Source organism: Kogia breviceps, chromosome 19, assembly GCF_026419965.1.
Source record: "Kogia breviceps isolate mKogBre1 chromosome 19, mKogBre1 haplotype 1, whole genome shotgun sequence".
Classification (NCBI taxonomy): Eukaryota; Metazoa; Chordata; class Mammalia; order Artiodactyla; family Physeteridae; genus Kogia; species Kogia breviceps.
Genome location: NC_081328.1, coordinates 10,565,288 through 10,589,254, shown reverse-complemented (window position 1 = coordinate 10,589,254; position 23,967 = coordinate 10,565,288). Strand labels below are relative to the sequence as shown.

Here is a 23,967-nt window from a genome sequence, read left to right as displayed (position 1 = left end):
CACCTTCAGGGCACTCAGGGTTTGATGCCAGAATGTGGGTCAGCCTAGATCAGAGTCTGCCCGGGCATCAGGCCCCTGCTAGCTCCCCTCGGGGAAGCCTGCCTGGCCCCGCACAAGCGTCCCTGTGTGTGTGTGTGTGTGCGCGCACGCGCTGCACCTGGGGTGGTCTCTCTCCAACACCGCCCCCCCCCCCCCCCAGTCCCTGGCCAAAGGGGTGGTGGGCGGGAGGTCTGACTCAGCTCAGTACCAGGCGGGGGCCACTGCACATGTGGGAGTGAAGGTTGGAGCGAGTTTGCCTGAATCAAGTGCCCTTGGCGGTAGGCAGGACCCCCTCCTCTGCTCCCAGCCCCCGGGGGCAGCCCCAGATGCTGACAGGGTTTGGGTCCCAGGGAAATCGTGTCCCATTTTACTAAGTGTCACAGCCAAGTGACTAATTATTCCTGGAAATGGGGCCATGCAATCCAGGTCTCCCCTCCCCCCACGCTGTAACTGGGTGCCCGGTGGGCACTGGCTGCTCTCAGACTGTCCACAAAGGCTGGGGCTCTGACTGATGAGGAAGCCGAGCTCTCGGGGGCAGGGGGCTGCCCAGGGCACCCGCGGAGGTGGCTGCTGCCCGCCCCCTGCTCCTCTGCCACCAGCCCCCTCTGTCTGACCTTGGGCTGCCCAGCTTTGGAGCTGCAGCCCCTGTGGGTCAGGGCCTGCTTGGTCTGGTGGGGGTTCCGGGGGCCCAGCGGCTCTGGCAGTCCGTGCTGGGGGTGAAAGTGGAGGCTCTTCTAGGCAGGGTCCTTCTTCACCACCATCACCCACCCCAGCCAGCCCAGGCCTTGGCAGGTCCCCACGGAGGTGAAACCAAGATGGGTCTTTAGCTTGTGGGGAGGTGAGGGCAAGACTGAGGCCAGGGTTCTGCTCCTGCGGTTGCGACCGGTGCACTTGGCTCCCCACCGAGGGCCCAGTGCAGACACTAAGGCAGCCTGGTCTCAGGAGCTGGGGAGGAGGGGGTGAGGGCCCAGGAGAGCAACAAGTCAGGACACCAGGGCAGGAGTGAGGCTGAGGCCCCGGGCGCTTCAGAAGCGTCGTGACCCCTGGGATGAGGCCTGGGATGAGGCCAGGGGGCCTAGCCAACTCTGCTGGCCTCTGACCTGCCGCCTCTCGCATAGTATGTGGTCATCCCCACCAGACGGGCCACCGCCGTTGCTCTGCAGAGCTTCACCTCCCACTTGCTGGGGGACGCCGGAAGCCCCTACCTCATTGGCTTTGTGAGTACTGGGGTCTGGGGTCGGGTGGGGTGCAGGGCTTTGGGAGGTGGCCCTGCCCTAACCTCCATCCTCTCCCCCCCTCCCCCAGATCTCCGACCTGATCCGCCAGCGCACCAAGGACTCCCCGCTCTGGGAGTTCCTGAGCCTGGGCTACGCCCTCATGCTCTGCCCCTTCGTCGTGGTCCTGGGGGGCATGTTCTTCTTGGCCACCGCACTCTTCTTCCTCAGCGACCGCGCCAAGGCTGAGCAGCAGTAAGTGGGGGTGAGGGTGGGCCTGCTGGACACGCGGAAGCGGGGTGGGTGGGCCACGTGGCTGGCGAGGTCCCCACCGCCAAGGCTTGCCGCCCTCCAAGTGCTGCCTCCATCACAAAACGGAGCCCATGGGGGCCCTGGGGCTTTTGGGGTGGTTCTAGGTGGGTTTTTCTCCAGAATGTATGGTTTGCAGGGTTGGGGCTCCGCCCCTTCTTTTTCCTCTCAGTTTCTGACTTCTCTCCTCTCCTCTTTACTCCTCCCTCTCTCTCTCTCTCTCCTCTCCCCACTCCTGGGCTCTCCCACCTCCCCCTGGGGCTGACGAGGTCCCTGCCCAGCACATCCGGTCCGCCGGCCCCTGCGATGCGATGCGCCAGAGCAGTGCCCGGGCCCGGCCCCCGCTGATCTGCCACCTTGACCCCCGCCCGTCTCTCCCCCAGGGTGAACCAGCGCGTGATGCCGCGTGCATCTGTGAAAGTCTGAGGCAGTGAGTGTGGGTCGGGGGGCTGGGGGGTGAGACTCCTTGTAGCAGGGAAGGGGCAGGGTTGGTAGAGGGGGAGCACGCCGCTCGCCGTGGGAGGGTATTCTGGAAGCAGGAGCAGCTCCTCATGAGTCACCTCCTGCCTGAGCACATCCCAACCCTGGGTTTGGTCCTCTTCCTCATGAAATGTTGCCCGAACTGACCAGTGGACCCATGGGAGTGGGGGCAGGTTCCCTCTTCCACTAAATCAGCTCCCCCACCTTCCTTCCTCAGAAGGGCTGGGGGCATAGGTCAGGGTGGAGACTGGCTCGGAAGTCCCTGCTCGGTTCTGGATTCTGTCCCTCCCGAACCCTCCTAGAGGTGCCAGGGCCCGACTCCTACTGGGACCTTCCTCCTCTGGGCCTGGCCTCTGGGGGCTGCAGCTTCCCGGCAGTGCAAAATCCGAGGTCACTGCCCCACGCCTTGGCTCCAGTAGACCCACACCCTTCACGCCACCAGAGCCCAGAGAAAGGCCTGTTTCTCCCCCTAGGGAGGATCGTCAAAGAGGGAAGCTCTGGAATGGGCTCCACACCTGACCTGTGACCCCCTCCCCCTCCAGGTGCCACTGGGACAGTGAAGAACGCCTGCTCCTACCTAGTCTGGGAGGTGTCCCCCGACGCCCTGGCCCCGTAGGGCTGTCCCGAAGCTTTCCGTGTGACCCACAGCTGGGTGCCCACCGGCTCTGGTCTGGGACTGCCGAGGGGCCTTGGCTCCAAGAAGCTGTGTCCTCAACTAACCTGGAAGGCTGTGTGTGCTGGAGCCACACCCTGGGACAGACTCCCAGGCCTGCGTCGGGGCTGCAGGGGGCCTGGGGCCCAGGAAGAAGACGGCCCACTGTGGGCATGTGGGGAGACGCTGGCCTGGCCCCGGCTTATGTGATCCTGGGGCAGTCCCTGCCCTCCCCAGACTCTGGGGCCGGGGGGCTGGACTTTCCCGCACAGCTCGCTGGGCAAGGTGCTATCTGCAGCTTCGAAGACACGACAGCCCCTGGACTGCACAGAGAAGAGGTGGCCCAAGCCTCAGGGCAGCACTTCCGGCTCTGAGGCTCCCTGAAGGGCCTGGTGTGTGAGGACTGTAGAGCCTGTCAGCTGGGCCTCTGACCTCGTGGACGTTGGACTCAACCTGGCAGAGCCGGGCACTCACGTTGCTAGGCACTTGCCAGCCTGGCTGGTCGCCCTGGAGGACATCTGTCTCTGCTGCCTGGGGCTGGCTGTCAGCCCGGAGAGCTCCCAGGTCGGGGCCCATCCTGACAGGGAGCTGGCACTACCAGGAGCGAAGGCCCTGGTGGCAGCTACACCCCACCTGTGCCCCAGGCTTGAGACCTTTGGGGGTTTCCCATGCCTACAGGGCTCCTTGGATCCACCATAGCACCCCCGCCCCCCAGCAACCAGGAACTGACCCTGGCCCGCAGGCTGGGCCCTTTCCAGGGGACAATTCCCAGAACGTGTGGGGCAGCAGCCAGGGCTCTGGCCGTTAGAGGAAGCAGCCCTCTCTACTAAGCTTCCTGTCCCGGGGCTGAGCCTAGCGGAGGCTGAGGCACGTCGGGACAGGCCAGCTCCCGGAGCCACCTCCACGCAGCCCAGACTCCCCCCCCCACCCTCAGAGCCGCATGCCGGGCCGCAGCTGCCAACTTCTCACCAGACTCCCAGCTTCGCTGGTGGAGCTCGTCACATCCCCTCCTCTGCTTCACTCTCCCTCCTGGCACCTCTGCTGGGATCAAGGTGGTTCTGGTCTCGGTGGCCCCGTGTGGGCCGCAGGAGACCCTAAGAGCCAGCCAGCTTCGTGCTCTCTGCCCACAGTTGACTGGCTGGTGTGGCTTCAACGGTGGGGAAGTTAGTGGAGTAGCCCCTCCCCACCAAGCTCTGGGGCACCCTGGGGGGGGGGCCTAACCAAGGGGTGGGCTTCCCCCAAAGATGAGCCTGGCCTCCACTCCCACCCCGGCCTCAACCGGGGCCCCAGCGATGTTTTCTTGTTGTACAAGAACCAGGTCCAAGTGTTGCTTCCTCTTCCTTCCGGAAGCCAAACTGCTCCTTTATTTTTTAGAGCTGCTGATTGTGAATCTCAGAGTCTTAAGAGAGAAGCCAAATATATTCCTCTTGTAAATGAAGAAATAAAAGTATTTAAGTCATGCCCCGGTGGCTCCCACAGGAAAGCAGCCTGGGGGGTACGAGGCGTGGTCACACTTGTACCCCACCCGCCAGACACCAGAGCCCTGGGCCTGGCCCACACCGCTCGGGGAGCCAAGGTCCCAAGCGTGCTCTGTGGCCGAGAGCAGGGGCAGGGCCCAGCCCAGGGCTGGGGTCTCTGAGGCCAGGCCCGCTGGGGCGGGACCTCGTGGCAGGCTGGCTGCAGACCCACCACCCCCAGCACGGAAGGCAGAACCTCAGACAGTGGCTTGTGTGTTAAAATCGCGGTGAAAAAATAGGAGTCTCTAGGGCGGATGGGGACACTCACAGCTTTTTCGCCTTCCTCAGCTGCCCCTTCTTCTTGGCCCCGCTCTGGAGGAGGCTGGGGCTCCTGCTGGCCAAAGACAACCTGGCCTTTCTCCGAGGCAGTGCGGACTGCGGCGACTTGCCTGAAACCCCCTTTTGGGGCAGATTCTTCTGACGCTTTTTGGCAGCAGGCTCCTTGGGGGACTCGGGAGACACGGGGGTGGCTCTGCTCCCCGGGGACAGCTTCCGATTTTTCTTCTGCAGCTTTGGGGTCTTGGCGGGGCTGCCGGGGCTCGTGGCAGGGGGGTCTGGGGTTGGACTCTTGGAGGCAGGCATCCCATGCACCTGGGACTGGGCTGGGGCCTTGCTCTTGATCTTTCTCTTCCTCTTGCCAGTGCTGGGGGGCTGGTCCCCACCGGCGGCTGCGGGCTTGGCCTCCTCCTCCTGCGTGGCACCCTCAGACTTGCGTTTCTTACGCTTCTTGGTCTCTGGCAAGAACCCCTTTTTCTTCCGCTTCATGCTAATGGGGCTCGGTGTGGCCTTAGGGGCTTCCTTGGCATCCTTCTCTGACTTGGGACGCCTGGGAGAAAGTGAGCAAAGAAGTACGTGCTGAGGGCAGGGGTGACCTCCGCATCCGCGGTCCCCAAGCTGCCCAAAGCTCCCACGCTGCGGTGCACACATCGGGACGTGTGCAACCTGAGGGTCTTCTCAGCCCCTCCCAAGGTGGGGGCCCCCTCTCCCCGAACGTACTGGACTCCGAGGAACTTCATGGCCTGCCAATAGAGGTCATAGAGGCGGCTGGATCCGGCCGAGTGCGCCCCCTGCTGTAGCCCCTGCTGCAGCCTCGGCTGTTGGCTCTGCAGCACGCCCAGGACAGCGGTCAGGTCCGTCGTCAGCTTCTGCAGAGGGGCAGGAAGGCTGTGGCTGCAGTGGTGACACGAGGCACAGCCTCTCCCTGGCTCCTGGTCGCCGTCCTCCCACCCTTGCCCGGTGGGAGCCTCTCTGTGAGCCCACCCCCTTCTGCCTGTACATCCCTGGTCTCTCTCACCTTGCAAGGAAAAAAGAGCCCCAGGTGCCATGTTCTGTTCCCTTCCCACAGCCCGAAGGCCCGCCCATCTCCGGGGGGGGGGGCACCACGCAGTGACCGCAAGGTTGCCAATGCCCTTCTTCCTATCTCCGCCTCCCCGTCACGTACTGAATGGGTTGTTTTTTTTTTTTTTTTTTTTTTTTTTTTTTCTGTATGCGGGCCTCTCACTGCCGTGGCCTCTCCCGTTGCGGAGCACAGGCTCCGGCTGCGCAGGCTCAGCGGCCATGGCTCACGGGCGCAGCTGCTCCGCGGCACGTGGGATCTTCCCGGACCGGGGCACGAACCCGCATCCCCTGCATCGGCAGGCAGACTCCCAACCACTGCGCCACCAGGGAAGCCCAAATGGATTGTTTTTGAAACCCCCGGCTGCCAGAACACCCCTCTCTCTCCTGGCTTTTTACTACCCCTCCGAGCGTGGCTTTCTCAGGTCTGCCTGCCCCTCTGCAAGGCCCCAGCCCTGTCTGCTCCCTGCAGCTCCCTCTTGGAAGTTTATCCCGCACTTGGGCTTTCATCAGTGTCTACGCTAAGGACCCCCAAACCTCTCCCTCTGGGACAGACTGGAGGAACCAGAGCCTGGCCCACAGCGGCCCCTTGAGCGCCTCACGCCCCACACGCCCGGCCCGCCTCCGAAGGCCCGGAACCCCGGGCTCCGCGCTCACAGCCGCGTCCTCCCGTGGTCACCAGCCCTCCCAGCCCCTTCTCGGCTTTCTTACTGGAGCAGAGCAGCAGCCCCCGGCTCACCCTACTCCGGCCAGGCACTGGCTATGTCACCCTCACCCCTCACACAAGGCCCACGTTCCTGACGCAGGCATCCAGAACCTTCCCCACCTGGCCCCTCACCTCTGCTCAGACTGCCTGCTCTGCTGCGTGGCACCCTCCCTCCCGGGCCCAGGCTCACCTCGTGACGGATGTTCCTGAAGAGAATGTTGAGCAGCTCCAAGGACGACAGCTCCTTCTGGTGCCCTGACTTGGTCTCGGCCTCACCCAGCGTCCGCAGGGCCTAGGGAGAAGGCGGCCAGGCTGAGCCCCCCCGGAGAGCTGCCCAAAGCCTTTCTGTTGCCCACATGAAGAGATTAGAGCACCGAGGAGAGAAACGTCTCCTTGGGAGGACCCCCAACCCACCCCTGGGCGCGGGGTCCAGCAACCCTTGCCCCTCGGTTCCCAGAGAACCACTGCCAGCGGGCGGGAGAGGAGCCCCGTGGCTGTTACCTCAGTGACCTTTGCCAGGATCTGGTCCAGCAGCCGCTCCCACTCGGGGTCCTTAAAGCACAGCCTCAGCTCCCGTGTGGGCAGGGTCTTCTGGAGCAGCAGGCAGGCCTGGGCCTGGTGGGGGGAAAGGGTCACCAGGGGCCTTGGCACACCGGGCCAGGGCTGAGGGAAGCGCAGGGGGACCCCACGAGCTCCAGGAGCCTGCTGGGCACTTGAACAGGCCGCGTGAGAGGTGCTGTCGCCACGGAAGCCCTGGGCTCGGCCATCACCTGCTCCTGCCCCTTCTCCTCAGACAGGTGGGAGAACCGAGCCCGGGGGGCAGCCAGGGCTGTCAGTCAGCTGCACAGCCTTGCTGGCCCTCGACTCACTCAGTGCGTCTTCCTCCAGCGTCTCCAGCCCCCTCGTCCCACCCCCAGGCCTACACCCATCACAGCCCGGGGCTCCCTCTGCGCAGGTCAGAGCATGGTCTCCGAGGAGCTGGTGGGCTCGGCCCACACAGGAAGGGCCCCCCCACCCCCAGCGGCTCTGGGCCTGCGGTGGGGGCGGGGCCGGCCAGGTCGGAGGGGCAGGGCCCACCCTCGGGCCCCCCCAGGGCACCATTCCTGGGCCTCACAAATAGGCAGCCAGACAGGAGTCAAGCGGGTAACTCAGACAGGCCCGCAGCTGGGATCTGGGAAGCCCCTTACCTGATGGCGGGGCCGTGTGGGGCTTGCCACGTGCTCAACCACGATGGGGAGGAGGTTCTTACAGAGCATCTGCGGAGGGAGTGACGGGCTGTGAGGACTGGGCCGAGCGGGGGCCCAAGGGGGCGGCCAGGCACTACAACTCACCGGGTGCCGGGAGAAGAGGCTGAGGAACATGGGCGCTGTGAGCGGGCTGTTGCGCTTGGTCAGGAAGGAGCTCAGTGCCGATGAGTAGACGGGGGTCACGAGGCTCAAGTCCAAGCAGCTGGCAGCCTGCACCACGTGAGAGAGAGCTGGTGTGATGCCAGGGAGAGGGGGCCCTGGCATGGGAGTAGAGCCTGGGCTGCCTTCAGAAAGCTGAAAGCTGAAAGCTGGGTCCTGGGGAAGGCACAGCCTCCGCTTCCCATCTATGAAATGGGCAGATGGTCCTGCCACCTCCCGGACTGGTTCCCACCGGCTTGGACTTTCCAGGCTGAGCCTTCCCGGGCCAGCGCCTGCTCACCTCTGGGCCCTGGGGCTGGGTGCCGGTGTCCGTGCCGCCTTTCTCCTTCTTCTGGGCCTTGCGGGTGGAACTGCCCACGGCGTTGCCCTTCAGGACCCGGAGCAGGTAGAGGGAGGCGTTGAAGTAGTAGAGGGAGACGGAGGAGTCAGCCTGGCGACCGGCCTGCTGCACTAGCCGCTCCAGCTGGGCGTACAGAGTGTCCACGCGGTCACCCACGTCGCGGCAGTAATGCCGGGAGCGGCACAGGTGGTGTCTGGAGGGGAGAGAGTGGGGGGCGGCCAGAGCTGGTCACGATGTTACTCCCCCTACTCCGACCCACGGCAGGGCCAAGCCCCAGGGTAGGGACGCGGGGTCCCATTTCACAGGCAGGAAACAAACACCTAAAGACAGGGGTCTGACCAAGCGTGCAGGGGCAGGCCCGGGGCCGCGTGCAGATGGGCTCCACCACGGGCCCCCACCCACACCCCGACCTGGCCACAGCCCCATCTACACCCGTCCCCCGGGGAATGGTGGCTTCCAGGCTCTCTGTAAGACAAAAACCCAGGTCTGTGCGCTCAGGGCCCCGCGGGCCTGGGCAGAGCGGGAGCACTAGCTGAGGAAGCGTGACCTGGGCCTGCAGGGGGCGCGAGCGGGCCTGCGCCGTCCACTGCCCCTCCCCACCTGCTCTGTGCTGCACAGAGTGTGCTGGACCTCAAGTCCTTAGGCCTCTGTCTCCACCACCTCCTCTGCTCTCTAGAAGGCAGGGAGGGCTCCACCTGCCACGCTGCGCCGACGCCCTTGCTGGGCTCCCTGCTCTACCGCCGCCCACTCGGCCCGCCTCCTGGCCGCAAACGCCTCTGAGGCCGCCCAATACTGCGAGGGCCTCGTGTCTGGCTAAGCCTGACCGGCTCCCGTGTGGACATGCCCTCCTGCGGCCTCTGGGCCTGAGGAGCCCCACAGCCCCCTGCGCTGCCTAAACGTCTCCCAGGCGGCCTTCCCCGGCACCTCAAGCCTGGGTTAGGGGCCCCTACTCTCTCCCATCCAGCCCCTGCCACAGGCCCAGAATGTTTCCCAGCCTCAGTGAGCCCGAGGGCAGGGACGAGACGGGATGGGATGGGATGGGATGAGACGGGATGGGACGAGACGGGATGGGGGGATGGGACGAGACGGGCTACAGCCCATCCGGAACACACGGGCGGGGCGGGGCGGGGCAGAGCTGCGTGAGACCTCCAGAATGATGCGGGACCCTGGCCCCCACCCTTCCTACCCAGGGAACCCCAGCGGCCCGCCCGCCCCCGGCCCGCCGCGCTCACGTGAAGACACGGGCCGTCTTGTGCAGCAGATCCTGCTCCTGCTTCGTGCTGCTGGTGCGCATGCTGCGCCGGATGATGTGCAGCAGCGGCTCGAGCAGCTCCAGGACCAGGGGGTTCTCGGGCTGCTTGGTCACCAGCACCTCGATCAGGTCCAGAACCTGCAGCCGGGCAGGGTGGGCTCAGCCAGGTGTGGGGACGGGAGCAGAGGGAGACTGGGCGGAGCGGGGGCTGGGGCTGCCCAGCGGGCTCACCCTGATCTGGAAGTCTCGCCGGAGCGCCTTCTCCTTCTGCAGCTTGTTCTTCTCGTCCCTCCGGGCCTGGACGCGCAGCTTCTGCTCGGCAAAGAGGCTGGCCAAGTTCTTGTCCAGGGCCATCATGGCCTCGTCCCCCAGCTCGCCGTCGTCGTCGTCGTCCTCCTCGCCGTCAGCTCCGCCCTAAGGAGCAGATGCCCCGTGAGCAGCCCGGCCTCGTGCAGTGGACGCACACGGACGCAGGGCCCCCGGCCGGCCGGCTCCTGCTCACCAGCGCCTTCCCTGCCTGCAGCACCGCCATCAGCTGCTCCCGGAAGCCCTGGTCCACGTCCCCGTCCCGATCCTCCTCGTCGCTCTCCTCGCCACTGCTCTCCTCCTCGCTCTCCGAGTCTTTGTGGCCGTTGTCCTCACCGTCGTCCGAGCTCTGGTCCTGTGGGTGGGTGGGTGGGTAAGGCGGGCTGCGTGCACGTCACGCCTCTCCACTGCCCACCGCGGGTCCGCCCAGCCCCCACCCCTCGCCGGTGAGTACCTCGGCATCCCCCAGCCACTGCTGCTCGGAGGCGTCTGTCACCACCACGCTGTCCTCCTCATCCTGGCTCTCCTCGGGGTTTAGCACCTGCCGGGATTCCCAGAAGGCTGACGCATCTGTTGCCCCGGCCCCTTCACCTGCCTCAGACCCCTGGGCCCTCCTGACTGCCTTCCCTGACCGTGGTCGTCCGGTCTCAGCCAAAGGTCCCCATTTCAGGGAGGAAGACGGAGCCCAGGAGAGAAAGCCACTCCCCTCCGGTGCCTCCTTGATAGACCCGATCAGCCCCTGGCAAACCCAGGGTCAGGGTGCACAGCAGGAGACCCCGAAGGAGGCCCCCGACCACCGTGCGGGTTACTGTCCTTGGAGAGCCCCATCCCGGGACCCATTTCCCCAAAGGCCCCAACTCACATCCAGGATGAGTTGCAGGGCACGTGGAGTCAGATGGGAGCAGATGTGGGCAAACACACTTCGGGCCACCTGGCGCATCAGGTGGCTGGGCTGGGCCAAGAGGGCCAGTAGGATCTCCACCAGCACCTCCACCCACGGCGGCTCCTGCGGGTCTGCAGGCAGGGAAAGGGCTGAGTCGGGCAGGGCACCAGCGCCCCACGCTGGGTCCCTAGTGCCTGCTCCCCCCGCCCCCCAGCCCAACCCGGGACGATGACCCACTGGTGGCCTTGGAGCGGGTCCGACGGGGCTTCTCCCCCAGGCTCTTTTTGATGCAGGTCTGGATGTCGCCCAGGAGGTCACAGCTCTCTGTAGGGGACTGTGCAGGACAGGACAGAAATCAGGAGCCAGGCCCCATTCCCAGCCTTTGCTGAGCCAGAAGAGGGTGTGGCCAAGTGGGAGGAGCTGGCATCCGAGGCCTAGAAGACTCCAGACTGCCCTGGCCGGTCACCCTCACAATCCAGAGCAGAGGACCCCAGCCAGACCCCAGGGGCAGCCCAAGAGCTGATGACCTTTTACACGTAACACACAGGCACAGGGTCTGAGACCGTGAAGCCCAACCTGCCCACCGACGCCAGAGCAGTGGAGAGCCTGGCAAGGCTGGCCTGTTCAGGATCACAGGGCCCCAGCAGGTCGCAGCCTCCTGATTTGCAAATCTAGATTTCTCCTCCCACACTTTGACATTGCTACAGAAACCTGAAAATCGTTGATCTTAACAAATTTAAGCACATCTTGCTGGGGGAATAAGCCCAGACTCCAGCCACTGACCGGTGAGTTGAAAATAACCTGTGTGACTGTCGGTAGCAAAAAGGCAGACTTTCCCCCATAATGCAGCAGGGCAGCGTCAGTGTTTGGGGCAGAGGTGGTGGAGCGAAGGTCAGAACAGGGCCCAAGCCCTGGCCATCTTTGCCTCTAGCTTCCTGGCTGTGGCTGGGTACCTTTTACCCAAGTCAAGCTTGGAGGTCCCAGGGTCTGGGGCGGCCCCTCAGAGGCCCAGGGCCAAGCATCGGAAGGGGTACTGAGACCGATCGTTACCCACGCGGCTCGCCTACGAGCTGGGCCGAGTGCCCAAGACCTGGAAGCAAAAACCTCAGCCAAGAGGCCAGAAGGGAGTCCCGTCTCCTCAGACTACTCGAGATCTGAAGCAGGCCCACAAGAGCCAGCCCACACAACGCAAGAGGAAAACCTTCAGAGAAACCAGGCTTCAGAGCCGGGAAGAAACCACGAGGATCAAAAGAGCTGCCGACACTAGACTCCAAACGCGGTCAAAGTTTCTCAGTGGAAAGAATAGAAAAAGAGACAAGGCTGGTTTTAGAGGACCCGTCGTGAGAAAGCGTATGAGTGACAATGTGAGGCAAAGAGTGACAGGGCACAGAAGCCCACGTGGGGAGCACCAGACAAAAACACGCTACCCTCAACCCACTACTACGGATTCTGGATGTGTGAGAGTTAGACAGAAAAATCGGGACCCCGTTTCTAATTGACCACCGATAGACAGAAGAACTGCCCCCATCAGTGACTGGTATGCCCAGAGCCAGAGCCCCTCCTCTCCTTTACATCTGTCACCTCTGGTCGGTAAGGCAGTTTGGGGAGGACCTGTGGGATAGCGGAGTCAGATCCCTATGTCTGAATCCTAGCCAACAGCTGCACGGCCCGGGGTAAGTTACTTTACCCCTCTAAGTCTGTTACCCCACCTGTCAAAAAGAAGATACGCCTGCCTCAGAACTGTGGGGATTACCAACAAAGGACACGGCATGGAGAGCTCAGGAGGTAGCTGGTGCCCAGTAAGTGAATGGAGTGATTTTTCCTTGGGCTGTAATTCCAGCCAGGAGCAGTCAGCCTAGGAAACCTGCCAACTTCGACACGCCAGAGCCTCTCCTGGCCACCGCGGAACCCCACGTCTGTAACCCCTTCCCTTCCAGGCCGCCATACCTTGAAGAGGTGTATGGCCACCAGGAGTAGCAGGTGCTGGAAGGCAGTGGCCTTGGCCTCTGAGGACTGGGCCTCCAGTTCTTTCAGAGTCTTCAGTGTCCTGGGTGAGAAGGGTACGGCCCTCAGGCACTGTGGCCGGCGTCGGTACCCCAGAGCGTCCCGCCCACGCTGCGGCGACCGCGCCCTCTCACCGGTCCCAGGCCTGGCGCTGCTGCGTGGTGAAGGCCACCAGGGGAACCGCGTTGCGGCTGTGGTTCAACAGCAGGTCTGCGAACCGCACCAGGTGGTAGGTCCAGGGCTGCCCGTCCTGCGTCTGCCCCGGCGCCTGCCGGAACTGCGTGCTCAGAGTCTGCAGCAGGCTGGTAGGGGCGGGGGCGGGGGCGGGGTCAGGGTCACAGGCTGGGCTAGTGAACAAGGCCACCCCCCCCCATCCCCACACTGGGGCGGGGGCGGCGTCAGGGTCAGGGTCACAGGCTGGGCTAGTGAACAAGGCCACCCCCCCCCCCCAATCCCCACACTGTGACCCACTGGAACTCACTGGGCCGCAGCTTCGAACTGGGGGGAGCAGCGCCCCGAGGCCACCTTCCTGCCCGCTCGCCCACCCTCAGACCTCTCCCAGGCTGCCCGGCACCCACCTGAAGAAGGCACCGCCCACCACCTCCCGGGTCCGGCTGTCCAGGGGCTGAGAGAAGTGCTGCTCGGTCTCAGGGATCTGGGACGTGGGCTTCTTTGTCTCGAAGAATGAGTGGAAAAAACAAAACCTGGGGACGGAGGGAGGAAGGGAGGGAGAGTGGGAGAATAACCCGTGTTACCCTCAGGCAGCGCCACCATCCTGACCAGCCCATACTCGGGCCCTCACCGAGGGCCTGGTGCCAGGTGGCAACGACGAGAGAGAGGACACTTCTCAGGTCTGGATCCCCAGCAGAACAGAGACCAGCCCGAACTGGAGAGAGGACCAGCATCCCTCCCTCAGTACCAAGACGTGAGGCTGTGTGGCTTCGGCCAGGGAATCACTGCTTCTGCCTCTTTTGGGGCTGCAGTGAGGGCGGGAAGGGCGCCTGGCAGACGCAGAGGCGAGGCCCCCCCCAAAAAACTGCTGACGCGCAAAGGCATCTGGGGAGGGTGGAGCCAGCCCAAGCCTCTGAGGGCCCCCCTTCCGAGGGTTCCCAAGGAATTCCCCTAAATCTCCTCCCGCCTAAGGGGCAGGGACGACTTGACCCCCAGCTCCTGGCTCCAGGGGGACCCAAACTAGGATCAGACAAGAGGCCGCTGCACCCGTGGGGAGCTGGGGTTCAAGCACATCTCATGACGATACCTGGCCACCTCCTCGATCAAGGCCTCCTCCTTCTCCGCGTGCAAGTTGTCCACGATGCTGACCAGGCGGAAAATGATCCACTTCCGTAGCCGGAACACGGCTCGCTCAGGCCTGTGGGCAGGAGGCAAGTCCGGAAGCCGTTCAGAGGCGGCGAAAACAGTGTCCCCTTGCCCCATCTTGGAGACGGGGAAACTAATCAAGATCCCTCAACGCCCTTATAACCAGCATAGGGCCACGTGTGAGAAAACCGAGCCCTCTAAGAGCAAAGGCTCGGGGGCTTCCCTGGTGGCGCAATGGTTAAGAATCCACCTGCCAATGCAGGGGACACGGGTTCGATCCCTGGTCCGGGAAGATCCCACATGCTGCGGAGCAACTAAGCCTGTGCGCCACAACTACTGAGCCTGCGCTCTAGAGCCCACGAGCGACAACTACTGAGCCTACATGCCACAACTACTGAGGCCTGCATGCCTTAGAGCCTGTGCTCCACAAAAAGAGAAGCCACCGCAATGAGAAGCCTGCACACATCAATGAAAAGTAGCCCCCACTCGCCACAACTAGAGAAAGCCCATGCACAGCAACGAAGACCCAACACAGCCAAAAATAAGTAAATTTATTAAAAAAAAAAAAAGAACTAAGGCTTAGATCTTCCCCCGCTTGGGAAACCACGGTACCATGCGAGGGAGGGTCCAGGCCTTTGGGGCCAGCAGGCCCCACCCCACCAGGCCCACTCACCCGTGGAACAAAGCGTCCTGGGCTTTCTTCTGGTTGATGGTGCTGAAGTCCACCAAGGAGTCCAGGTTGGGCTGGAGAAACATGTCCCGCAGCCAGGCCACGTAGCCCTTGAGGGCGGGGGGACTCAGGAACTGCATGACCCGCCAGAAGGTAGGCACGACGGGGAGGCCCTGGTTGGTGACGGACGTGAAGCCCACCACCAGGGCCAACTGCCGTTCGGGGTCATCCTGGCAGCCTTTCAGGAAGGCCCCCACGTACTCATTCATCTCTGGAGCAAACTTGAACTGGCTCGGGAGCTGCGAGAGTTGGGCACAGCACCGGGGTCACCAGCCAGGAGGGATCCAACAGCACCCCAGCTTCTTCAACAGGCTATACCGAGACCCAGGAAGCACCCTCCCTTGTACCAGCTGGGTTACCCAGGCACCCCAGAGTTTAATCTTTGTAACAACTCTTTGCCCTGGGCCCCTCTAACTGTTCTGCAGACGAGGAAAACGAGGCACAAAAAAGCTTGCAAGTAACTTCTGAGGGTCACAGGGCTCCAAGTGGTGCAGCTGGGATCTGGCTCCAGTCACTCTGGTCCCCCAGTCCGTGCTCTTAACCACTGCTGTCCTTTCTGAGCCTGTCTTTCACCCAGAAGAGGGGAACAGCAGCTCTCCAAAGCTGGTTGTAAAGATGAAATGAGCTACTAACAAACCCTGCAGCACTTCCTGTGAACAGGGCACTGCTTTAAGCGCCTGTGAATATTAGCCTGGTTATCCTCACAATGCCTCTAAGCAAGGTCCTGCCCCTCTTATCTCACGGACAAGCAGAAGCAGGCAGAGAAAGGAAGCGAGCTGCGGAAGGTCACACAGCTAGCTGCGGCGGGGCGGGGTCAGGACGGGCCCGGCAGTCCCAGGTCCGGGCTTCCGTGCTCTTAACCACCAGGTGACTCCCTCGTGGGAGGGGTATACAGATACAGAGGCGGGGCAGGGGGGTCGGCCCTCAGGTAGCTCACTTTACACAGAGAGAAGGGTAGCAGCTGTGCTCCCCCATCCCAGGCGGGACCACTGACACGGAGAGCAGGAGAGCAACCCTCTCCTGGAAGCCAGCTGAGCCGAGGCGGCCCGCCCACGCCCTTCTTGGCAGGAAGCAGCCCAGTCGCCTGGCCCTTTCTGGCAGGGCTGGGCCACAGGGGGCAGCACCCACCTTAGCAGTGACCATGTGCTCCCCGTAATGGCGGATCAGGTTCCCCTGCATCACCAGCTGCAGCTGCTCCTTGGACAGCAGGGGCAGGGCCGCGCCCAGCAGGCGGAAACACAGGTAGCTAAGGGGGCGCAGGACAGAGCCTGGTCAGAGCCCTCGGGCCCCTGGCCCATCCCTGCTTAACAAACCGGGGAGAGAGGATGGAGAGAGGTCAAGCACTCACGCACCTGGCCGGCCAGAACTGCTTCTTCAGGAGCCCTTGTTCCACAACTTCCTTCCAGAACCGTGGGAAGCTGTCCTCCTGGAGCGCCAGGCGGAGCAGGTCCAAAGCCACAGCAGGCAGCTTACGTTCCTTCTTCACAGAGGTGGCCGCCATCTTCAGCACAGTCACCAGCCTGCAGAGGAAGGCAGAGGGGACACTGAGGGGGCGCTCCCTAAACAGACAGGGCCAGGGGCCACATGGACACCCGACCCCAGGCCACGGCGCAAACCCGCGGCTGGAGAGGCAGCCCCGAGGCCCAGAGAGCCCATCTCCCCGCCCCCCTCACACCTGGGGATGCTCTCGTCAGAGAACAGGTTGACCGGTCCCATCAGCTTCTCCAGCTTCTTGGGCACCTTCTGCTGGGCCAGGAGGAAGAGCTCCAGGTGCTCAGGGGAACCAAGGACTGAATTCAAGTCGGGCTTGAGGACTTTCGGCAGGACCTCCTGCAAGGTGGCCTCGGGGACCTGGCGTGGGGACGTGGGTTGAGGGAGGGCGGCCCTCTCATGGCACCCTGTCTCTCCCCACGGGGTGAGTCCTTTGGGCCCCGTTCCACCTGCCAGGCTCCCGCGAGGCCCCTGTCACAATGCCAGCCCAAGGAGGGACAGCCACACTCCACCTTGCCAGGCATCAGCATCAGAGGGTATTCCTTAGAAAGCTCAAAATTCCCAAGTCCCTGAAGCTGGGTTTTAAACAAGCACCCCACTGATGCTAACTGGCCCTGGACCACCCTTTTAATTATTCCTCTCTTGGGGTTTTGCAGAACTGGCCCATTTCTTATACAAGGTGGCCCACGTGAAGGTCCTTCTGGCTCTGTGTGGTCCTTCTGGCTGTGCAGAAAGCCTTGGCCTGGGATGTACCGGTCCCTGCCTTTTCCTCAGCAGCAAAGGATTCTAGGTACTAGCCCACCTCCACTTCCCACATAGGGCAGTGGGGACCCCCGAGGGGCCAGCTCTGCCCCAAACAACAATGGCAAACATGCTGAACCCACTGGGCACATGCCAGGCACTGCTCCACAAAGGCACCATCCAATATGGCAGCCACCGGCCACATGCGGACACCAAGCACTTAGAATGCACTAATCTGAATGGAAATACGCCGTGAGTGTACGATACCCTGGATTTCGGAAACTTAAAACAATGTAAACTACCTCTAGTTTTTTTGTACTAACTACACATTAATACTTTAGACATAATAACATGTTTTATTCAGTCTAATAAACCATACCTATTTCTTTCTCACTTTTTAAATGTAGTTACTACAAAATGTCAAGTGCCACACACATTTCCACGGGACAGTGCTGCGTTTCCATGCGTAAACGCGTGTCTTCTCCGTATTCTTCTACGACGGGCAGTGTTACCCCAGGCCCCGTACCTGCGAGAGGATGTCCACCAGGGCCTTCTGGGGCTGCTCCTGCAAGTGGCTGTAGTGCTGGCCCAGGACTTGCAGCAGCTTCACCGACTGCATCAGTGCCTCCGAGTCCTGGTACCCCCAGAGGCAGAGAGGATGCGAGCAGGGCATGCCACTCTCCCCCCGCCACTCCAAGCCCGTCCACATACCCCCAAAACCCCCAAAGCTCTTACCTTCACCAACCTGCCTGACTGAAAGAGGGCTAGCACCCCAAACAGGTTTCCAAAGAGGGCAGGTCTCACCATCCCCTAGAAAAGAAAAGGATTCCAGGCACTGGTGAGAAGGACCCAAACATTCCCCAACCCCGGGGCTGCTGACCTCCCCGGGGCCACTAACTCTCACCTTCTTAACCTTCTGCAGGTCATATTTCTCTTGTATCTGCTGCAGGATGCTACACAAGGGAATGTCTTCAAAAGACTGTAACAGCTGCCGAGAGGAAAGGAGGGGTTCAGAGGGAGTGGCCCAGCCACATCCCAAAGGCCTGCATCTCCTCCCACTTCTCCAACTTCTGCCCAGAGGCCTTGGACCCCCGCTCCCACCCCCAAGGATGCCTCCGAAACTGCCTACCCGCCTCTGAGCAGTGCCGATGATAGAACACAGCTGTGAATGGAACTGAATCTTGCCTCCCTACCCCATTCCCAGCTGGGATTCATAAAGTACCTCATTTGGCCGCTAGATTTCTCAACTGAGATTCCCAAACACTCTGTCCCCACAGCTTGCTCTGAGCTCCCCCCAAGCAGATCCTCAAACACCAGGTCTCTACAGCCCTTCCATTTGTTCAGACTCCTTAGAGAGAGCCTCTGATTAGCTGAGTGCCCCTTGGGAGAAGAGGGCCCTGAACCCTGCAGAGGTAAAAGAACCCACCCCAAAACTCACTGCCCCCAGTAAATGTACGTCAGAGGGTGGTCAACCCATGTACCCAAAAGCGAACTCAACCTTCCACTGCACCTGCCTGGGCTTCTCTGCACACAGGCCGTGCTCATGCAGTTTTCTCCGCGTCCACGTGGGGACTCCTCCTATCAATTCAGATGCCACCCTACCAACCTCTCAGCTGCCACTTCTGCCGCTGGGACATCTGCCCTTCTCACTCCCCCACCGTTTTGACCAGCAAGGCTGGACCCCTTCCAGGAGCCACCACCTCACCTGCGCCAGGGCCAGACTGTAGCAGGGCCGGGCTGTTTCTCGTCCGGCCCCGAGCCCAGTGATTAGGCGCTTCAGGGCGTACTTCAGCTCGGATGATCCCTGAGGAACCAAGCACATCCCCAGGTGGGCCAGTGAAAAGAACCGTCTGGCACCCGCTCATCCCCGCTCCTCGGCGCGCGCTCACCTGGGCCTCTACGTTCGCGACCACATGACCCCGGGCCCAACTCCTGGGGCCCGCCGCTACATCTCTGCCGGGATCTATACAGCCTCCTGCCCCAGGTCCCGCTACCATACCTCCGGCCTCGCGCGCAGATACTCCAGCAGCTTCTCCGTGGCCTCAAGCCGCGTCTCCTGCTGCGGCTTCGCAATGTCCCAGAAGAAATCCAAAAACTCGCGGCTGTGCTTGAGCAGGCCATGACGGTCGGCAGGCCAGGCGCCACTCTTCGGGGCCTCTCCCAGAGCCGGAGGCTCAGCGACGTGCAGACTCTCCGTCTCCGCCATGCTTGTCGAACACGTGGGCTCTGAAGACTGCCTCTTCCAGGTCAGGTCGCAGCGCATGCGCACTGAATTGGGTCGGCTGGGGGCGGGGCAGCCTGGCTCTTCGGTTCTCAGGGAGATCAGGAGTTTGGATTTTATTCTGATTGTGATGGGGAATCCCTGGAGGGTTTTACGCAGGGACAAGGCTTGATCCTACTTACACTTTTAATAGATTATCCTGCTGTGTGGAGGATGGATTGTAGGAGAGCAGAGTAGAAGCAGGAAGACCATTTGGATCCGATCAAGGTAACGTGAGAAAATTCCAGCTAATTTAGAGCTGGTAGCAGGTGATGGAAATAGAGGGATGTTAGGTTTGGGGCTAACATCAGCGAGTAGACTGGTATCATTTGAGCTGGGGGAAGAACTATCTTCGTCGGGGGGAGCAGCGAGGGGGAGGTGGTGGGACTGAGTTCTTTAAATCAGAGATACCCCCTTACAGTGCTGCGGAGGAGTGCTACTGGCCACCCGTTTCTTGGCTTGAGAACCTGTCTCTGGAGGATTGTCGTTCAGAGACCCTGGCGCTCTGGGAAACGGGGAGGTGAGGGCAAGCCCTAGCCTTGAAATTCCACACACCCAACTCCAGCCCCTTTTTGTATCCCCCGAGACACCCAACTACTCATCCTCTCAACCACTTCCTTGCTTCTCCTGTTTCAGAAAGTAAGAATAAGCGGTTTTACCTTGTACATGTGATGCCTCGGGAGTCGGAAGATGAGAAGACACCAGGCCGGTTCTGTGTCCCTGGGTAGGGGTCTCCTGTGTTGCCCATGGGCGAAGCCCAGACACCAGGTGCCTAAAAGGCTGATGGGAAAGTAACCAAGAAGTAGGAGTAGCACGTGGCGTCCAGGAGGCTTGATCTTTATTTCGTTTCCAGCCCAGATGAGGGAGGTCAGCGGGAGTGTGGCCTGAAGGGGAGCTCAGAGATGCCAGCAGTGCGCCAGGATCTGCCTGCCCCGCCCAGAGCTGAGGGAGGGGCGTAGCTTTCTTCCACCCGTCCTTCCCAGAGCCGGATCTGAACTCACGGCTGTCCCCGGCCCTGGTGTTCTTTCCTCATTGTCCTCGGGTTCCTTAGCTGAAAATACTCAAGTCCAGGCGACTGATCAGGCCAGAAGCTGAGGCCCTAAGCCAGCAGTAGGCACGTGATTGATTCACACTCGTCATGTACCCCACTGCTGCTGGGCCCGCTCGGCCCTGGCCTCCAGGCTTGAGCCCCTACTCCCACCCACCCCTGCCAGGCACTGCCCCACCTTAAAACCCCTGAAAGGGGCAGCAGCCACAGGGGACACTGAAGGCATGGGCTCTGCGTGGGCTGCCACCTGAAGCAGGGCCCCTCGGCCACAAGCTCCAGGGCTCTCCGTTGGTGCTTGCTGGGCCTGGGTTTGGGGCCCAGCCGCATGGCTGAGCAGTGTGTGAGTCACGACTGGCAGCTGCAGGGGTCCCTGAAGGCACGAGCCCCAACACGTCGGCCTCTGCGTCATCTGAGCTGTCAAGAAGGATGAGGGGAAAGGCCCAGGCACTGTCTACAGACTCGGCCACCAGGTCGCTGAGTAGAACCCCGGTGCTTGGGGACAGGTGTCCAGAGCCGAAGGAACTGTTGAGCGAGGAGGTGGCCAGGACACTGCTCCCGGGGGTGACAGCAGCTTGTAGGGGTGCTGGGCAGGGGGCAGGGCTGCGCCTCCAGCACTGTAGAGCTGCCTCCAGCAGCTCCAGGAGTTCCGGGCCAGCTGAGGGGCTGGTGAACAGGATGCCCTGGGGCACAGGTGTCTGCAGTGCTGGCTCCAAGGTGCGCACGGGCCTAGCTGAGGGGCCCTCCAGCCCCAGGTCTCCGGCCAGCAGACTCCGTAGAGCATCCCCAGCAAGGTCTGGGGCGGTGGCAAGTGCAGCCGGTGGAACACAGCTGCCAGTTTGGGGTTGGTGGCTCGGGCCCCAGGGCAGTCCCACCAGTGTGGCAAAGTAGGAGACAGAGGCCCTTCGTGCCCTGGGCTGCCAGAGCCCTGGGCTGCCAGAGCCCTGGCCAGGGATGTGTCTACCAGAAGCCCTCTTGAGCCAGCATGGTGGGGCCTACCAGCAGGTGTGGCCAGGGCAGGCGGCCAAAGCGTGTGTGTAGCAGATGCAGGGCAGGCAGAGCCGAGGGTAGCCCCGGGCCGGGGACCAGGGTCTGGACTAGGGCCTGACGTCAGGGCAGTTGAGTTGCCCGAGGAGCTACTATGGAAGAGGCCCCAGAACACGGCACCTGGGAGGAGACAAAGGGGTCACACAGGGGTCTGGGGCACTGACCCGTGGCAGGGGCACTCAGTAGTCCCAGGTGAAGGCTCACTGACTTAGCCTGGGGTTAGTGGTTACTGGCTAGGCCTGGAGACAGGCATCAATAACCAGGCCTGGGATCGAGATCATACTGATCTGGGATCAAGGGTCGCAGCCTCGCGTTGGGGCTACTGCCCAAGTCCTACGTCCTGCTCACCAGCCAGCCTTGAAGGCCAGGGGCCACCGACTGCCCGAGTTCCAAGTTACTGATCAGGCCCAGGGTTGCGGTCGCTGACCTCGCCCTGTGGCATGAGGGTGCACCACCGCCAGACACAAAGCTGCTCCAACTCCAGCATCCACGACGTTGCCCCCGGCAACAAACAGCTCTCGACCCAGGTGACAGCACGCAGCTGCAGCAAGACAGGGACTATCTTGGGACTGGGACCCATGACCCCGGCCCCTTCCCTCCCCCCAGAGCTGCTCCTAGCACTGACCTGCAGGGCCGACGATGCTGCCACGGTGGGACACGCCAGGCCTGTGGGAGTGCCCACTGGCTGGAGGGGCCCCACAGCCCAAGGTTCCTGGAGAGGCAACACTGCTGCGGAGTTGCCTCATGGCTAGGGAGAAGGCAACGGCCAGCAGCAGCCGGGCAGCCACCAGTTGGGCCCAGGCCCCGGGCAGACTGCCAGCCTTGTTCCTGCAGAGAGGGATATCCTGAGCCGGGACCAGGCAGGCGGACACCCAAGAAGCCAGCAAACAATTCCCGAAAGGTTTGGTCTTGCTTGCAGGAGAAGTATAAGTTTGCCGAGGAGAAAGGGCCTCCTGGCAGAAGACACAGCATGTCTGGAGACACAGAGATGGGAAAGAGCTTGGGGGAAACTGAGTCTCTGGAGAGGAGGTTGGAGAGGTGGGTCCAGCCAGTCTGGAGGGACGCCTGAAGGGGGCTTGGCAGGCTTGAGGAGCAGGGCCTGGCCATCCAGGACCAACCTACACAGCAGGTGCACCAGGGCGTGGGAGCTGGGAGCCTCTGGCAGAGCAGCCAACAGGGCTGACTTGATACAAATGTCCCTTCAGACGCACAGACCTTGGATTGACTGGAACAGGCCGGGCCTGGGGCTGCAGCCAGGGGGTCCCCCCACTCAACCAGAAGTTTCCTAGAGCTGGCCAAGCACGGAGTTGTCTGGTACCCCTTAGGGGCTCCAGAGGGAGGGACTATGCCAGCCTCAGTCCTGAGTTGCTGGGTGCCCAGACCCCTCCCTGACTCACCCAGAGGAGTCCCGGGGCCCCAAGGGATCTGGAATGAGCTGCTCCAATATCTCCCCCTCTTCCTCCTCAGACTCGAAGCTTGGTTCCCAGACCAGCAGCTTCTGGTAGAGCACAGGCCCTGCTGTAGGTTCCACGGCCCACGGTGCCTGCCCGCCTTCCAGGCTGAGTCTTGGGAGGCCCTGCCCAAGCCTGAGCCGGTGGGTAGGAGGTGGAGGCACCCTTGGGGAAGGGTGGTGTGGAATCTAGGACAGGTCTGGGCAGGGCACAGGGTCTGGGAGGCTGTGAGTGAGCCTGCCCCACTAGGGCACAGGGCCCGAGGGGCTCTTGTGGCAGGGGACCCCGTCAGGGGAAGGAGAAGTCCAGTCCTAGGGCCACAGCCCCTGAGACCCAGGGCACACGCAGGCCCCTCCCTTTAGGGGTTGCAGCCTTTGGATACCGGTCCTGTTAAGGCCCTAATCTAGGGACAGGGAACTTGAGTGAGAACTGCAGTACATTGGCTTGGATCAGGGCTCAGCATGCGACTAGTTTCCGGTATGGGGGTTTCTGGTCTCTGGCTTGGGTCAAGGCTTAGCCTGAGGCCACTCCAGAGGTCTGGGTTTCCCTATCTGGGGAGCAACTTGGGTGGTAAAGGTACCTATCTTCCTGGGCACGTCATGCGGCCCTTATCCAGCAGATGGCGCCATAGGGCTCTTGGGGAGCTGCAGCCTGGAAACCAGGTGTTTCCATATTCCTTCACTCTGGGTTTCGCTTCAAGGAGTAGTTCTGTGGGAAAATCATAGAACTCCGAAGAGTGCTGCAGTCTCATCCGTTCTCCAGTCATCTCTCTGCTGACCACGCTCTACTATGAGCGCCTCAAACCCCAAACCCTCCGCTGTGCTCTCAGCAGACCATCTGTCCTCCCACTTCACATAACAAATCAAAGCCAACACAAGGAGCCCTCTATATCCACCCCCAACCAGAAACCCACCTTCCACCCCGCTCCAATGGAAAAGCCTATTCCCTGCCTCTGGTTCTGGCCCCGACCTCTCCCACTTCTTACCTCCTGCTTCCCCAGGGACCTCACTCAGTGACCCCTTCTCTCCTGTAGCTTCACATCTTCTCTGCTGGTTCGAGCCCTGGTCTGGGAAGATCCCACATGCCGCAGAGCTACCGAGCCCATGCGCCACAACTACTGAGCCCGCACGCCTAGAGCGCATGCTCCGCAGCAAGAGAAGCCACCGCAACGAGAAGCCTGCACACTGCAGTGAAGAGTAGCCCCTGCTCTCTGCAACTAGAGAAAGCCTGCGTGCAGCAACAAAGACCCAATGCAGCCAAAAATAAATAAAAATAAGTTTTTAAAAAGCTGGAGGGCTTCCCTGGTGGCGCAGTGGTTGAGAGTCCGCCTGCCGATGCAGGGGACATGGGTTCATGCCCCGGTCCGGGAAGATCCCACATGCTGCGGAGCGGCTGGGCCCGTGAGCCATGGCCACTGAGCCTGCGCGTCCGGAGCCTGTGCT

General features: G+C 62.2%; 3 protein-coding genes and 1 long non-coding RNA gene across 8 annotated transcripts in view; 2 read left to right on the top strand and 2 right to left on the bottom strand.

Moving 5' to 3' along the window:
• SPNS2 (SPNS lysolipid transporter 2, sphingosine-1-phosphate) overlaps nt 1-4,157 on the top strand; it is a 35,968-nt gene extending 31,811 nt beyond the window's left edge. For 2 of the 3 annotated variants that reach the window (XM_067022268.1, XM_059046729.2), the window contains 4 exons: nt 1,158-1,256; nt 1,345-1,508; nt 1,946-1,992; nt 2,585-4,157. In XM_067022268.1, coding sequence (XP_066878369.1) covers nt 1,158-1,256; nt 1,345-1,508; nt 1,946-1,988 — 306 coding nt within the window. In that variant the 3' untranslated portion in view covers nt 1,989-1,992; nt 2,585-4,157. Of the gene's footprint in view, nt 1-1,157; nt 1,257-1,344; nt 1,509-1,831; nt 1,993-2,584 lie in introns of all 3 variants that reach the window. The other variant, XR_009332481.2, reaches the window with a different exon arrangement.
• MYBBP1A (MYB binding protein 1a) lies at nt 4,014-19,034 on the bottom strand. Its single transcript, XM_059046845.2, has 26 exons — nt 18,722-19,034; nt 18,428-18,526; nt 17,627-17,710; nt 17,458-17,532; nt 17,249-17,356; nt 16,166-16,341; nt 15,843-16,010; nt 15,619-15,736; nt 14,434-14,729; nt 13,702-13,812; nt 13,022-13,147; nt 12,578-12,745; nt 12,387-12,486; nt 10,677-10,773; nt 10,419-10,570; nt 10,011-10,097; nt 9,753-9,911; nt 9,482-9,664; nt 9,231-9,388; nt 7,939-8,191; nt 7,584-7,709; nt 7,440-7,508; nt 6,754-6,867; nt 6,443-6,544; nt 5,208-5,356; nt 4,014-5,037 (listed from the first exon to the last, which is right to left on the bottom strand). The coding sequence occupies exons 1-26, from the start codon at nt 18,983-18,985 to the stop codon at nt 4,476-4,478; spliced, it is 4,104 nt and encodes a 1,367-aa protein (XP_058902828.2). The 5' UTR covers nt 18,986-19,034; the 3' UTR covers nt 4,014-4,475.
• LOC136793285 (uncharacterized) lies at nt 19,007-23,812 on the top strand. 3 transcript variants are annotated; one of them, XR_010838377.1, is made up of 4 exons: nt 19,007-19,210; nt 19,404-19,502; nt 19,619-19,750; nt 23,559-23,812. It is a non-coding gene; the product is annotated as an uncharacterized lncRNA (long non-coding RNA). The 3 variants fall into 3 exon arrangements; XR_010838379.1 differs by lacking the exon at nt 19,404-19,502; XR_010838378.1 differs by lacking the exons at nt 19,404-19,502; nt 19,619-19,750.
• Nucleotides 19,740-23,926, bottom strand: GGT6 (gamma-glutamyltransferase 6). Its single transcript, XM_067022276.1, is given in 11 exon segments — nt 19,740-20,259; nt 20,262-20,383; nt 20,385-20,847; nt 20,850-20,894; nt 20,897-21,122; nt 21,124-21,194; nt 21,502-21,615; nt 21,700-21,902; nt 22,472-22,572; nt 23,106-23,233; nt 23,511-23,926. Coding segments are annotated over 8 exon segments (1,212 nt in total). The 5' UTR covers nt 21,821-21,902; nt 22,472-22,572; nt 23,106-23,233; nt 23,511-23,926; the 3' UTR covers nt 19,740-20,209.
• Nucleotides 23,927-23,967: the final 41 nt, after the last annotated feature.

Excerpts from the sequence above, each read along its gene's own strand:
- MYBBP1A (XM_059046845.2), bottom strand. The coding sequence starts at position 18,985 with ATGCGCTGCGACCTGACCTGGAAGAGGCAGTCTTCAGAGCCCACGTGT. Across the intron at positions 17,357-17,457 it reads AGTCAGGCAGGTTGGTGAAG|GACTCGGAGGCACTGATGCA; the intron begins GTAAGAGCTTTG and ends TGGGGGTACCAG. Across the intron at positions 14,730-15,618 it reads AGCACATGGTCACTGCTAAG|CTCCCGAGCCAGTTCAAGTT; the intron begins GTGGGTGCTGCC and ends CAACTCTCGCAG.